The sequence below is a fragment of the Eurypyga helias genome, unplaced genomic scaffold (assembly GCF_000690775.1).
Source record: "Eurypyga helias isolate BGI_N326 unplaced genomic scaffold, ASM69077v1 scaffold28855, whole genome shotgun sequence".
NCBI lineage: Eukaryota > Metazoa > Chordata > Aves > Eurypygiformes > Eurypygidae > Eurypyga > Eurypyga helias.
This window is the reverse complement of record NW_010249956.1, coordinates 1985-15329: the sequence shown is the minus strand read 5'-3', so window position 1 is coordinate 15329 and position 13345 is coordinate 1985. Positions and strand designations below refer to the sequence as shown.

The following is a 13345-nucleotide window of genomic DNA, read 5'->3' as shown; positions in this document are numbered from 1 at the left end:
GCCTGTACTTGTGCTTGGGATATTTTCTTCCTAGGGATATTTCACAGTAGTGGCCAGCAGAACAAACTGACTTAAACAATTCAAGAATGGAGGAGCAGCTGGAAACAAGGTCAATGTGTAAAATTTTCACACTGGTGTCCTACATTAGGACATCTATTTGTATATGCTAAACTAAATGGGTCTGCTCTAGGTTCCTGCAATATGGTATGACAACAGAACAATAACAAATCCTACCATATGAGCAATCTCACCTCAGGAATCATTTACTGAATACATCTTTATTAATAATAATTGCATAAGTGAACAGAACTTCTGCAGTGACACAAGATGATGGGATGATATTAACTCACAGAGGTCTGATGTGCACACATAAACCAAGCATAAGAATGCCTCCATGTATTTTTAACACCTTCTAACCTACAACCCTAGGAAAAAATTGCAAGGCTAGCTAAAGCTTTAACACCAGATTCACATTCACATTGCGGAAAATTGGATCTCCAGATCCCTTGTTAACCTTGAAAACCTCTGCAAGTTCTGAATGGAATTTTCTAAAGCACTTGGTGTTGGCAAAACACCACCAGCAGATGTGGTGAAGGCATCACCTGTGCGCTCCCTGACAGGTCGCATTTACACTTTTAAGAGCTGTTTCTAATCATGCAGAAGGATCCCATTTAAATGAACTAAAGGAATGAGACTCTGAATTGCCTGGGAAACATGAACAAGCCAACACCCAAAGATGCATCTTCCTGGTAGCCAGCCCACCTCACAGCTCTCAGGAGAAACTCCACTTACTAATCAACCACAAGTTTTATTTGCCAAAACCACTGTCTGCAGTTTCCCTCCAACTGAACTATTCAGAAAGATCACTGTTGCCTTATGGAGTACCATAGCCACCTTTCTTGGTGTGATACACTTCAACTGACCTTCCACTTCCAGTCTTGTGAACAAGCGGGTGCAGGAATCATGGTTTCTAAATGTGGGGCATGGGGAAAATACTTACTTGTTCAGCTTTTTGGTATATGACAGAGCAGCAGACAAAATTGCAAATAATACTGAGCAGTGGGTAACACCTTGTAGTTTCTTGATGGCCAAGAGGGGAGACAAAGTGTGCATGCCGTAAGGGCTGGTAGCAGGTGGGCAGAGGCTAAGTCCTGCCTCTGTTGAGCTGATCCTGCAGCAAGGTGAGGCCACAGAGTCGAGGTTTCAAACATCCCATCTAAATGGTATTTGTACTTTTTCCAACCGCACATGTTGTGCAATTGCTAGTTCTGACACATGCACAAAGCAGTCTATAGAGTCTTTGTGGGTTTCGCTTGGAAATATAGGTAAACTGAGTACTAATTTGTGTTCCTACTATAACTTACATTATAAAGTAGCATTTTATCTGAAAGATCTGCCTTTTAAGCATAATCATTGTCCCAGACTGATAGTATTTCCAATTTTAACTAATAATCTTGGCTAGTACTCTAATATAACAAAGCTACTAGTAAAATACTTATAACACAAGTGCAACCCCAATTCAACTCAGCAACGGACAAAGCCCTTCTCTGATCTCAGCCAAATCTGTAACTGACAGAGTTGTATGAAGACAGACAGCCTGCTGTTACCATCACCTTCCCTCATTCTTGTTGTGGCTTCCCATCCTGTACAACAGGGACCAAGCCCCAAGGCAACACCATCCCTTGGCATTGTACCTGTTGTATGCTACTTTGGGAGCATGTTCTACAAAGTGCTGTTCAGCCACATCTGTAATGCAGGGGTGAAGATGAGAACTGAACCTGTCACTGACACCACCAGAAATACCCACAGGAAGATTCGATCCAGGACTTGAGCTACAAATTTCCAGTCTTGGACAACCTGGGAAGGAGAGAGGGAGAACAATAAGAAACAGTAACGAGCTCAGGACTCTGATTGATACTGCTACATATATTTCAGCTCCAAAGACCTGTTTTTAAAATTAGAATTTTGTAGTGCGCTGTGTTCTAAAACTGATATGGATCACCTTTTTAGCAGCCATAGCCATGAGTCGCTCAAAACACCCAAACAGTTCCGTAGCTTTACACACATGGTAATCAGACTTCTGTTTGTGCAAAAGCTTTTACCTAAGTGCATATGTAACAGTTTACAGACTGAAGCTTCAAGATGGCTTTATAATGAACTAGGTTTTTTCCACACAACGCCATTTCCCTGGATGTGTTAGGATCTGGCACTAGCAATGCACTTTGATGCAGACATCGCTTCCAGTGCAAGTGGTCCCATTGGCTTGTGTTGGCTTAAGTGCTCTGCTGGCTCAGACTGTGGGCATTCAGGAGAGGGGTTTTGCATTGTGAGCACTGGCACAACCCTGCACACACAAAGGAGCTATTTATAAATTCAAGGGATTTTTTTATTTTTTTTTTATTTCAGCTTCGAATAGGAACCATGGATGCTGTATGCTCACATACTGCATGTTCGACTTAATGCCAAAGTTGTCTCAGCACAGTCTGAACAGAGCCCTGTCTTTTGCTAGGAGAGTGATAACAGAAGTCTTATTCTTTCTATATGCTGCTAGGTGCCTTGCTCTGCTGTCCTACCCTTGCATGAGATGCATTGTTTATGCACACAGTAATTTACTATTTTAACAGCCAGGAGGATTGTTGGGAGAAGAAAGATGGAATTTAAGGACTAATCTGAACTGTTGTTAGCGAGAGTCTGGAAGACCTCCACTCAAAGCAGGGCAGCTACAGTGTGTAGAGTTGTTGGCAGTCCAGGACTGAGACCTAGCAACTACCATAGAGTCTGCCTGTAGCTGTTAGGAAAGATACACCCTTTCAGAGCATGTTACAATTCAGAGATTTTTCCAGGCCCACGTCTATCCCCAGTTTAAGCAGGACAAGGTTATTCAAATAATCCCAAAATGAGAATTTCTCCAGGAGAGGCTGTTGTGACCTCTTGGGTCTATGAAGAGCAGGGCCTCTGAGAGCACAATGCAGTTCTTGAAGCAATGGATTTTCCCAGAAACCACATTATTTATCAAGCAGGGAAAGCTCCCAGGACATAGCTCAGATGACAGCAGGAGGTAGGGGCAAAGGCATGCAGAAAAGGGAAGACCTTGGAAGCCATTGCTGTCAAGGAAACAGTGATCCCTCCTTGCCCTTCCTTCACCTACCTGTCTGATGAAGTGTTCCTTTTTAACATGCCTGGAAATGTATCGAATTGAGTCGGCTGCCTTTTCCAGAAAGGCAATAACAATTTTCTCTCCATCTTTCACTTGATTATGCTTCTGCTCCCCCAGGAGCTTTGATTTCAAGGTGGTTTCCTTTTCTTCAGTCTCTGAGAAGGAGTAACGATCTACATGGCCCTTCATACAGAGCAGCCGAGGCAACTTCTGAAGGAAGAGTCTTTTAACCCAGGGAGCCATGGGATGGTAAGTTGCTGAGGAGCGGTGGTGGACATTGATAACAAATACAGTCACGATGATAGAGAGGGTTACAAAAATCATGATGAACAGCAGATACTCACCAATCAGAGGTATGACTTTTGAAGAAGAAGGGATTATTTCCTCAATCACTAAAAGGAAAACAGTGAGGGAAACTAGAACTGATGTAGACAATGAAAGCTTTTCTCCTTCATCTGAAGGCAGGTAAAACACCAGGACAGTTAGAAACGACAACCCCAGGCAAGGGATTATTAAGAAAAGAGTGTAAAACAGCGGGAGGCGTCTCAACACAAAGGAGTAAGTGACAAATGGGTAAGAGTACAACCCATCCTTCCTGTTGCCTTTCATACCTTTGGCATTTAAGATCTCCCACTCCCCATTATCAAAGAAGTCTTTCCTGTCTACATTTTCATCCACTAAAATCAAGTCCACCATACTGCCATCATAGGTCCATGACCCAAACTTCATGGAGCAGTTCTGCCTGTCAAAGGGGAAGAAGGTCACGTCCATCGTGCAGGAGCTCTTATAACTGGCCGGTGGTGTCCAAGTCACTAGTCCATTGTACTTCACTATGACTTTGGTCATCAGGGATCCTTCAAAACGTCCATCAGCACTAGAAGTTGGACAAGAAGAAAGAGTACCGAAGTCAAGACCCTGTTTGCCCCAGTTCTACCCCCCACCCCCCCACCCCATACACCTCCCCATCACCTGAAGCACAAGAAAAACCAACATTCAGTCTTCTGACAGCACACGCAAGCTTCACAATGGCTGACATGCCTCGCCCAAGGTCTGGCCTAAGCCCAGAGCAAGGAGCCATGCTACTCACTTTTCAAACAAGACAATGTCAGGAAGCCACAGGGACTCAGAGGGGACACGGATGGTGGTGATCCCACCGTATTCCTCTGGATTCCAGAAGAGCTTGTGGTCGATCCATTCCTGTAACAAGCCAGCAGAGTCCTCTTCCCACTCACACACAACAGCCTTGTTCCTCCTACCACCCCCTGCCTCAGAGGGACTGCTTTGCACAGCACAATGGGCAGGGCTGGGTGTAAGACTGCTCAGATGCAGAGGAGGGCAGGTAGGCATGGCTGGGAGATGTTAATCCCCAAAGTACTGCCCCTCCTGCCACAGGTGAGCCCCATCCACCCATCCCTTTGCAGGCAACCTTGGGGCAGGCACCCCTGGAGAGCACTGCCTCTCACTTCACTCACCACCCTGCCCACCTGAGGGTAGTACAGAAGGAAGAAGCCACTTTGCTTGGGTATAGCATCTCTTCTTCCCTCTGAGAACCAGCCTATGTTGTTTTTGCCTGGCACTGACCCCATAGAAGAGTCAGCTGGCATGGCTGCTACTGCCCAAGTGACAGTGAGGTGGCCTTTAGTTGCTTTTCAGTGGAAAACTGGATTTACTGAGTGAACAGAATACAACACCTAATATTTGTACACTCTCTTTCCAAACCAAATCATTGTTCTTTCATGAGAAATACCTGCATGCTATTGCAGGAAAAATAATATGACACTAATGTAAAGTGTTTGGTTACAATCCTGAAGAGATAGCACTATAAAAAAGAAAAAGCAGGGGGAGTCCTGTCCATTTCTGTCATGCTGAACTCCAGAATAATTTTTCTCTCCTCATTTTGTTTTTCAGGTGTGGAGATTCTAGCAAAGTAGTTCTAGCAACCTGGAGATTTCTGCAGAGGTGCAGTGGAAAAGCAGTTCTCTGATCCCCATTTATTATTGATGGGGGTTTTCACTTGCCTGTAGGAATAGCAGTGAGAGAAAGCAAGAGCTGTAGACTGTGGTCAATACCAAAAAGCAGGAGACTAACAACTTTCCATTAAGCTCCAGCACTAAGAGCTCCCCAGGGATGTGGGGCCTCAGCCTTCTCTGAGTAATTTCTTCCATGACATAAGGATGAACAAAAAAGCTGCTTCCCCCACCATATTGTTCCCCTCTTACTTCTGTGGTTCCGCATGCTTTCACATGCTCTTCCTACAGACACTTGCAGTCCTTTACAGTGTGACAGCAACCCAGAGCCTCAGCAGAGACCTAAATACAGACTGTGACAAGTATCTTCCTCCTCCAGCTGCAGGGAAGGGAAGGGACCCAAGGTGGCTGGTAGATCCCTCTTAAAATCTGTCCCAAGGCAGAAGTGAAGGAGGCAGTTGCCAGTGGTACCATGGTGGGATTAATGGCCCCACTGCCTGTACCAGAAGAGACATGGACCCGCTCTCTGAGCTACCAAAATAGCTGGTGCCAGCTGTCAGGCACAGGTCTCCACCCCTGGCTCCGGCTGCTGAAGGAGGAATGGGGGCTGTTCAGGTGCAGAGAGAGAGAGGAGGGGTCACTGCTGCTCTCAGCCTCAGCAGCAGGGACAGAGCACACCACTTTCGGTGTGAACTTTTCTCTGTGGGTGGGTATCTGCCGGATGTTTCAAGCAGCCTGGGCTGTTAGGTGAGCACAGACTCACATGGGTCCTGGATGCCTCCTGTACGAGGTGCAAGGGGGCTTACACTGGAAGCATGCTGAGGGGTAGCCAGGACTGACAGAAGCAGCCAACATGGTCAGCTCATAGCTTGCACCAACACAACAGAAGCAAATATGCCATGAGCTACCTGGGGATATAATCATCTCTCTCGGATTGAACTGGAGCAGCCCCTTGGCCTGGGTGATTTGCTGCATCTGCAATACTCCTCCATACCCCCTGTCTGCATTGATTTCTCTCCCAGCCAAAGTGCTCTTTCATGTCTGCAAGGCAAATGGCTGTGTGTCTTCTTACTAGAGCAGAAAATAGACTGTGAGCAGACCTCAAAGACGAGCCGTTTAAAACAGGAATCTCCCTGTGGGCAATGCTGACACCAACCGTAGCAGCAGATGCCAAGGGCCCTTTCCCCTCTTCTCCCTTTCTTCCAAGCTGTTCGAGATGCCTTCATTCCTCTCCCCTTTCTCCAGTTCTCCCAATTTCCCATTTCTGAGCTGTCACTCACGTGCTTAACCCACACCAGGAAACACCAGTGCTAGTAGACTCCATGGCTGGCCCAAACCCAGATACTTTCTCAGCAGCCACTAAAATCTCCTCTGCATCTCGTGTGTCTGCCTGCATGCATATCATCAAGTCCCACTATCTTGAGCATCTGAATTTTTGAGGTTAAAAAAAAAAGAAAAATAAAACCCTTGGATCTAATCTTTGCCAACTTAAGAAAAGCCAGACCCTTGCAGAGAAACGATGACTGTGATTCCCCCTCAATCTCACACACTCAGGGTGAGAACCAGACCCCTAAACTCCCCAACTCCTGCAGAAGGACAGGGTCTGTGTCATTAGAGAATTCTGCTTTGTTTTAATGTTTTTCACTTTCCCCTACACAAAGGAAAAACATTATTTTAATTCTGCTTAGTTTTACAGACCATTTCCCAGCTGATGTGCTTATGCACTCTAATGATCCCCCAAGCACTGAATTGCATGTGGCACCAGTTGCCACCAAGCCTACGGAATGCATGACTCCCAAAGCAGGACACCTGCATCCAGCCACAGGTGTTTAGTACTCAGCCTGACCTTAGATGTCCTGGGGACATCTGCAGGCATAAAATCAGGAGCTGCATCTCACTTATTTTCTGCTCCCCTTGCATTTCTTTCCGGCCTTCATGTTCCTCAGATAGAGAAGGGGTATTAGAAACAGTAACAACTAGTAAGAGCCCAGCTCAGTAATTCTGAAAATCACAGTATTGACTTGCCCTAGGGAGCTGCCCTGGATAAAATCTGAGCACTAAGGCCTCCATAGAAATGAACATGTCTACAGTGCAGCTTCCTGGGTAGGTCCTTCCTTTAGAGACAGCATGAGGCAGAAGAAGCAGAAAAAGTGGCTTCCCCCCACACCTGAGAGGCATTGAGTAGGTGGTGGCATGTCCCTCCCTCCTCAGCACGTCTGGAGTAACCCACAGCAGAACCTCACTTCCCACAGCAAGGGTGGTAATTCAGGTTCTGGGCCGTGACTCTGGGGAGGTCAGTGCTGGAGGACAAACAAGGTGCCCAGTGTGGAACCCCACACAGGTTCATGCAGCAATGGAGAGAGGATCTTTAGATGTCTCTCTGCATTAGTGTCTTTGGCCTAATGCCTTTGGGCAGCCTGGACTTGCATTTCTCCATAAAAACGAAGGCTCTGGGGAGACCTTATAGCACCTTCCAGTACCTGAAGGAGCCTACAAGAAAGCTGGGAGGACACTTTGTACAAGGACAGGTAGTGACAGGACAAGGGGAAGTTGCTTTAAACTGAAAGAGGGTAGGTTTAGATTGGATGTGAGGAAGAAATTCTTTCTTCCCAGAGAGGGTGGTGAGGCACTGGGACAGGTTGCTCAGGGAAGCTGTGGATGCCCCATCCCTGGAAGTGTCCAAGTCCAGGCTGGATGAGGTTTGGAGCAACCTGGTCTAGTGGAAGGTGTCCTTGCCCATGGCAGGGGGGTCGGAACTAGATGGTCTTTAAGGTCCCTTCCAGCCTAAACCATTCTGTCATTCTATGATCCTGTCCTGGGTGTAGATGTCACCTAGCCAGAGGAGTGAAGGCTGCCCCAGGGCATAGGAGAGTTTGCTGTCCTGAATGGAGCAAGCAGCAAAGTATTCCCTAAAGAGACGGCCAGACCCAGGAATATGCTGTCAAAGGCTGCAAAAGGTTGTAAAATCTTTCTGGGGACACTTGCAGGAACAGAGAGTGAGGAGGGTGAAGTGGGTTGATTTCAGACCTGCAGACTATAGAGCTTGGACCCGCAGGGGGAAGTGGGTGCTGCAGTCTGCAAGGAGAGAGGGTGGGAATGGGGAGAGGACAGATGTGGGGCAAGGGGTTACCTATGTAGGAGGGTTCTGTTGTCTACCCAAGAGGCTACTCAAACAAAGCAAGGAAGCCAAGGTCTGGCCCTGTGTCCATGAGGGGATCTGCAACTGCAGCTGAAGGTGGGGAAATTGTAACGCCACAGCTCTTTCAGGGCAGGCTTTCAGCCGCTGGCTTTTTAGGAAATTTCCCCAGCAAAAAGGGAAATTCCTGCTCCCTCTTCAAGGGAGAAACCATCTTTGCATATAATGTCCATACAGTCTCTAGGGGTCCTGCTCCACCCAGAAGCTCATACTCACTGCAGTACTGCAGGTACCAGACTGAAAACAAAAACTGAGCCGCATTTCTCCCCCACCAGCCCAGCGACCCCTGGGAACCACTTCCCATGGCATTATTTCAAGTACAGCTTGGGTTTTATGTACACTGCCTAGGATCAGCTGACACGTATATAGATACTCAGATGGCTGAGAGACTTAAAATAATTGTCACAAGGTCAATAAACTGGTGCAATGTAATCTAAACCAAATGCAGTGTTCTTCAGAACTGAAGAAGAAAGGAGACGTAACAGTTCAATTTGCACCTTTCTGTCATTTGTATAAATTATCGTTGCTTCCAGAAGAAATTATGTCAGAGAGATCTAATTAATTTGACATAGATTTTAATTTGGAGCAGGGGATAACAGGCTGGCCTTTTCTTTCCCTTTATTTATGCTGCAGAAGAAATCTATCCAAGGCACCACTCTTAGCTTGGGCAAGAAAGACAGTACTTGCATGACCTCTAAGTCTGAGGCAGGATAGTCCCTTGGGGCACACACAGCATCCAGGGACAGCCAATGTAGTATCATAAGATGTTACTTCCCTGAAATACAGCTGGAGTGAGCACACAGCACACAGCTGGGGTGCAGGAGAAGGGGACTAAGGGCCCGCCTGCCTGCCTTTTGCCCTGTGACACGTGCTGAAGTGAGAGGAATGAAGTAAAAACTCCAGGCCAGTTAACATGGTGCTGATTTTGTCTGGTCATTTGGCATCACAGAAGGGAATGGGTCGCAGCAGACTGGGGTGGCCGCTGAGCTCAGCAGCTTGCGTGGAAAGGGAGGTTCTGATTTGGTCTGATTTACCTGCTTCAGCCACACGTTCGTTGTCATCAGCTGATTCTTCTCATCCTAGGATGACACAAGGTAAAGAAGATTGCAGTACCAAAACAGCCGGCAGAAATAGACCATATGTCTGCTGAGTCCAACCCTGCTCCAAGCAGCGAGATCTGCATGGTCCTGTTTCCCCAGGGGAACACCAGGGATGGTCTGGCATGTACTGTTTGATTAACCCCTGATGGAATGAGGCCTTATTCTCTGAGAACAGTGGGGGAAAAAAGGACATTCAGTTTTGCTTCAAAACAAATGAGTCTTAGGGCCCATACTGTGTGTGGGGCAGGAGGTTGTGTCACCAGCACTGCACCACACTCAGTGTTTCGTTGCCTGACCATCACTTAGCACTCCATACCTCAGGAGGCAAAAGCCAACAGTATCACCAGCCCTCCCAGGTGGGCACACAACTGTCTGTAACAGATGGGATGTTTTACCAAGCCCAAAAAGACACTTACCACATCCACAAGCTGTGATATCTTTAATCCAAAAAGGACTTTGATGGTGTCGTTGGAGTTTTCCACAGGGCGGACCCATTTCTGATAGCCTTGAAATAAGTACTTGAGGAGCGCATCCTCATTTTCAGCAATTGATCCGAAGGAGGCTGCATCTGGAAGAGAGCAACAGAGAGTAGGGGTGTACGGAAAAGCAGACGTGGAGAACAGCATGACCTGAAGAAGTGAGGCAGAGTGGCGATGTGTGACAATTTTGCCTCTAGGCAGCTCTTGTCAGTAAAATCTGTGGGAATCCAGATGCACAGACTCTTGGCAGAGCCAGGGCAAAGAGAGGTTAGCTCAAACCTAACTCACACACAAAATAAATTATCAGAGCAGAGCAGTGATAACTTTGCACTACGTTTCTGTTTTCTGTGGCCTTTCTGTCTTAAGTCAACATACTTGCCCAGTCAGCCTTGTTTATTATTCTTCAGAAGACCTACAGGCTCAGAGCATCAGGTGGTCTCTTTCACTATTGAGTAGTAAATACGCAGCCTGATAAATGCCACCCTGAGAAGGAGTTCTGGTTTTTCAGATACCTGTGGTGTACCACAGAAAACCAGGTCCACCAGGGAAACCTGGTCTCTGTGGGGCAATCCTTGCCTGGCCAGCTTACAGGTAGAAACAGCAGCAGTACACTGTGGGCATTTCAGGGCCCAGGGATTTCACTTGCCGCAGTTAGTTTCTATGGCCTCTTTGAGATGGCAGCTGCCCTGGACAAGGATTGTGTTGGGATTTCCTCACTGGAAGCTGCAGGGCCTGTAAACTAGATCTGAGGGAGCCTCATCCACCACTGAGGAATGAATCCTCCCTCTGGGTTTAACCAGGGGATAGCAGCAAATCATTGATAAAGCTAAATTCTCCCTGTTGGGGCATGGGTTGGGTGGGCAACAGCATTGGCAGAGCAAAAAGCAAAAAGACTAGATGATCTTTAAGGTCCCTTCCAATCCAAACGATTCTATGATTCTATGATTCTGTGATCTGGCAGCAGGATGAGCTGTATGATGCAGCCAGGGCCAGGTCTGCCCGCAGCCAAGCACAAAGCCACAATGGTCTGAACTTGCAAGGCTTGGGACTCTGCTGGTCACTGCCACCACATTCCCCTTTTCCCCTGCTACCATGAAAGAGGAAGGGCAGTTTAGGCCCTCCATTATTTCCCAAATGCCAGCCCCACTCTCTGTGATGCTGAGGTCCCGACACAACCTCCACCTCTTCCCTTGTGTGCACACACAGCACTCAAGGATGAGAAGAATTTCACTTCTCATCAAAGACACCATGAAGGAAGGAGGAGCCTGTGCTGCTATAACTCCCTGCATGCACATACACAATCCCATGGGCATGGGCATAGCAGAGAGGTGGTAAAGCTGGTTTTGAGACTGAATGTGTTGATTCTCAGATGCTGGGAAGCTACAGAAAAGCGTGAAAAAGACTTGAGAAGTCTCATAAAAAAGAAAGCCAAAAGGAACAAGATAGGTACCTTTATAAGACACCCTCATTACTTGCAAGAGGACAGTTTAAAAGCAGTTTTTAATGAGAAGGAAAGATATATAAAGCAGAAAAAAATAGCCTAACAGCTCCTTTAATCAAGACCCATCTGATGATTAAGTTATATAAAGCCATAGAAAAAAAACACTGAACAAAACAGCACTGTCTTTGGAAAAACAGAGGAATGGCTGTAGGACAGATGCATTCCTGAATTTACCATATTGTGTACAGAGAAGGCAAATGTTGGGAAGCTTTCTGGCAGGTTACTGCACCTACAAGTGACCGAGCACTGTTTGCCAACTCTCCTCTCCCCCATGTTCCTGTATCCCTCTGCGGTCCATGCCAGGAGTAGTTTGCTACATGCACAGGAGCAGGAGTGCTGGTGCAGCAAGTCTGATGAAAAAATGTGCAGAACACCCCAAGAAATACAGACAGGATGCTTAGCTTTTCATCAGCTCACCTGAGGCATTTCAGATCTGCTGGTGATGGAGATTCTCCCCTAACTCCCTTTAGCAGTAAGAATCATCTTGTGATTTTTTTGTTAACTTCTACCCACCCACCCACACCACCCCCCAAGTAATTAAAACCTTGCTGCCAAACTGGCTGTGGATGCAATATAAAGGCAGCAGCAGCTAACACAAGCCCCACAAGTCTCTTTGGCTAGTCAGACAGTGTTAGGAAGAGAAACAAGGGAAGCCAGAATCTACCTTGCCCCAGCAAGCAGCAACTAACTGTCCAGCGGGGAAAAAAAAAAAAAAAATCTTGGACATCCACAGCTTGGCTTGGAAGAAGAAGAAGAAATTGCACTTACCTGAGTGGCTCAGACACAGCGCAAAGAGCACTAGGCAAAGCATGGGCACCTCTGTGGCTTTTCCTTTAAATCTGGTATTTTATTTTTGTAAGTGAATTGGTCTAATCCTCGGGACCAAAACAATCTGGTTAAAAATCAAGGCGAACAATTGAGTCTGCAAGGCAAGACAGCACCTTTTGAGCCTTATCTTGCCTCATTATGATGTTCCGTAAATCACACTTCATTGATTTTAAGTCAGCTGTCACATCTTATAAGCCTAAAACAGGGCTCTGGGTCCTAAACTCTGACTGATCTGTTTGTGGTCGTGTTTGGATGGCTATAGCCACTGCAGTCTAGGAGTAGAAGTGAGCCAAGGATTTTAAGGAGGAAAAATATCTTTTATTATGCTGCCAGTCACATCTGGGGGAAACACAGGCTGTAGATCAGACCCAAAGATAGATCACATGCCTGAAAGTATTGTTTGCTCCAGCTGTATCAGTTGGTCCAATAAAAGAAGCAGCCTCCCTACAGACCTAACTTCGCTTATTCATTTTTCATACTACACTTGCAGTTTTACACCCCTAAAATGGATTTTGGGAGGAAAAAATGCAGTAAGATCCGAGAGGGAAAACAGAGCTGTTTTCTAAATTTATATCTCATCACTCATATACAAAACTTCACAGACAGTGGCACAGAAATGCTTGCACAGTACAATCTATTGGTATGGCTTAACCAAGTATGTTGCCCCAGGACTTGGTGTTTAGCAATGAGAGTGATGGGGCCTTTGATTATCTAGCCAGTTCTTCTGCAGGTGTGTCTCCTCCCTAGCAACACCTCTGACAGGTCTCCTTTCAGAAGCCACCAGAAACTGCTGATGCCAAAAGAGATGCAGGTTCCTCTTTTCCTGTCCCTCTGACACTCCTCTGCCGAAGTACCTCAGGATCTTCTTGGTTTTCTTCCTAAATGAAAGTCACTTTGTACCCTTCTCTTTGAAGAGGACCTTTTTCCTTGAACTTCTCAAATTCAAGGAGGAGTGCTGCAAAATTCTTTTAGCTTGCAAACAGACCTGAAACTTTTCCTGCTTTGATTTATTCTTTCTGGCTATTGTTTCTGTCTCAGTGCTGGCAGAGTAATCCCCTATATTTGCTGCAAACAAAACCATTTGTAGCTATTTGCATGTCCTCAGAGTTTGTCTTCA

At 46.4% G+C, this 13345-nt stretch overlaps 1 protein-coding gene across 1 annotated transcript; it reads right to left on the bottom strand.

Annotated features, from left to right (window-relative positions):
* Window positions 1–1722: 1722 nt before the first annotated feature.
* On the bottom strand, window positions 1723–12220 carry CHRNB3 (cholinergic receptor, nicotinic, beta 3 (neuronal)). The gene is made up of 6 exons (XM_010151554.1): window positions 12169–12220; window positions 9837–9988; window positions 9355–9399; window positions 4245–4354; window positions 3149–4031; window positions 1723–1857 (listed from the first exon to the last, which is right to left on the bottom strand). Exons 1-6 carry the CDS (start codon window positions 12209–12211, stop codon window positions 1723–1725), a joined length of 1368 nt encoding a protein of 455 aa, XP_010149856.1. The 5' UTR covers window positions 12212–12220.
* Window positions 12221–13345: the final 1125 nt, after the last annotated feature.

What these genes read in the sequence shown, in the direction of transcription:
- CHRNB3 (XM_010151554.1), bottom strand. Translation starts at nt 12,211, where the DNA reads ATGCTTTGCCTAGTGCTCTTTGCGCTGTGTCTGAGCCACTCAG. An exon ending in GCTGTGTCTGAGCCACTCAG is followed by an intron (nt 9,989 to 12,168) that starts GTAAGTGCAATT and finishes GCTCTCTTCCAG; the next exon opens with ATGCAGCCTCCTTCGGATCA. An exon ending in GACATTGTCTTGTTTGAAAA is followed by an intron (nt 4,032 to 4,244) that starts GTGAGTAGCATG and finishes TCCAACTTCTAG; the next exon opens with TGCTGATGGACGTTTTGAAG.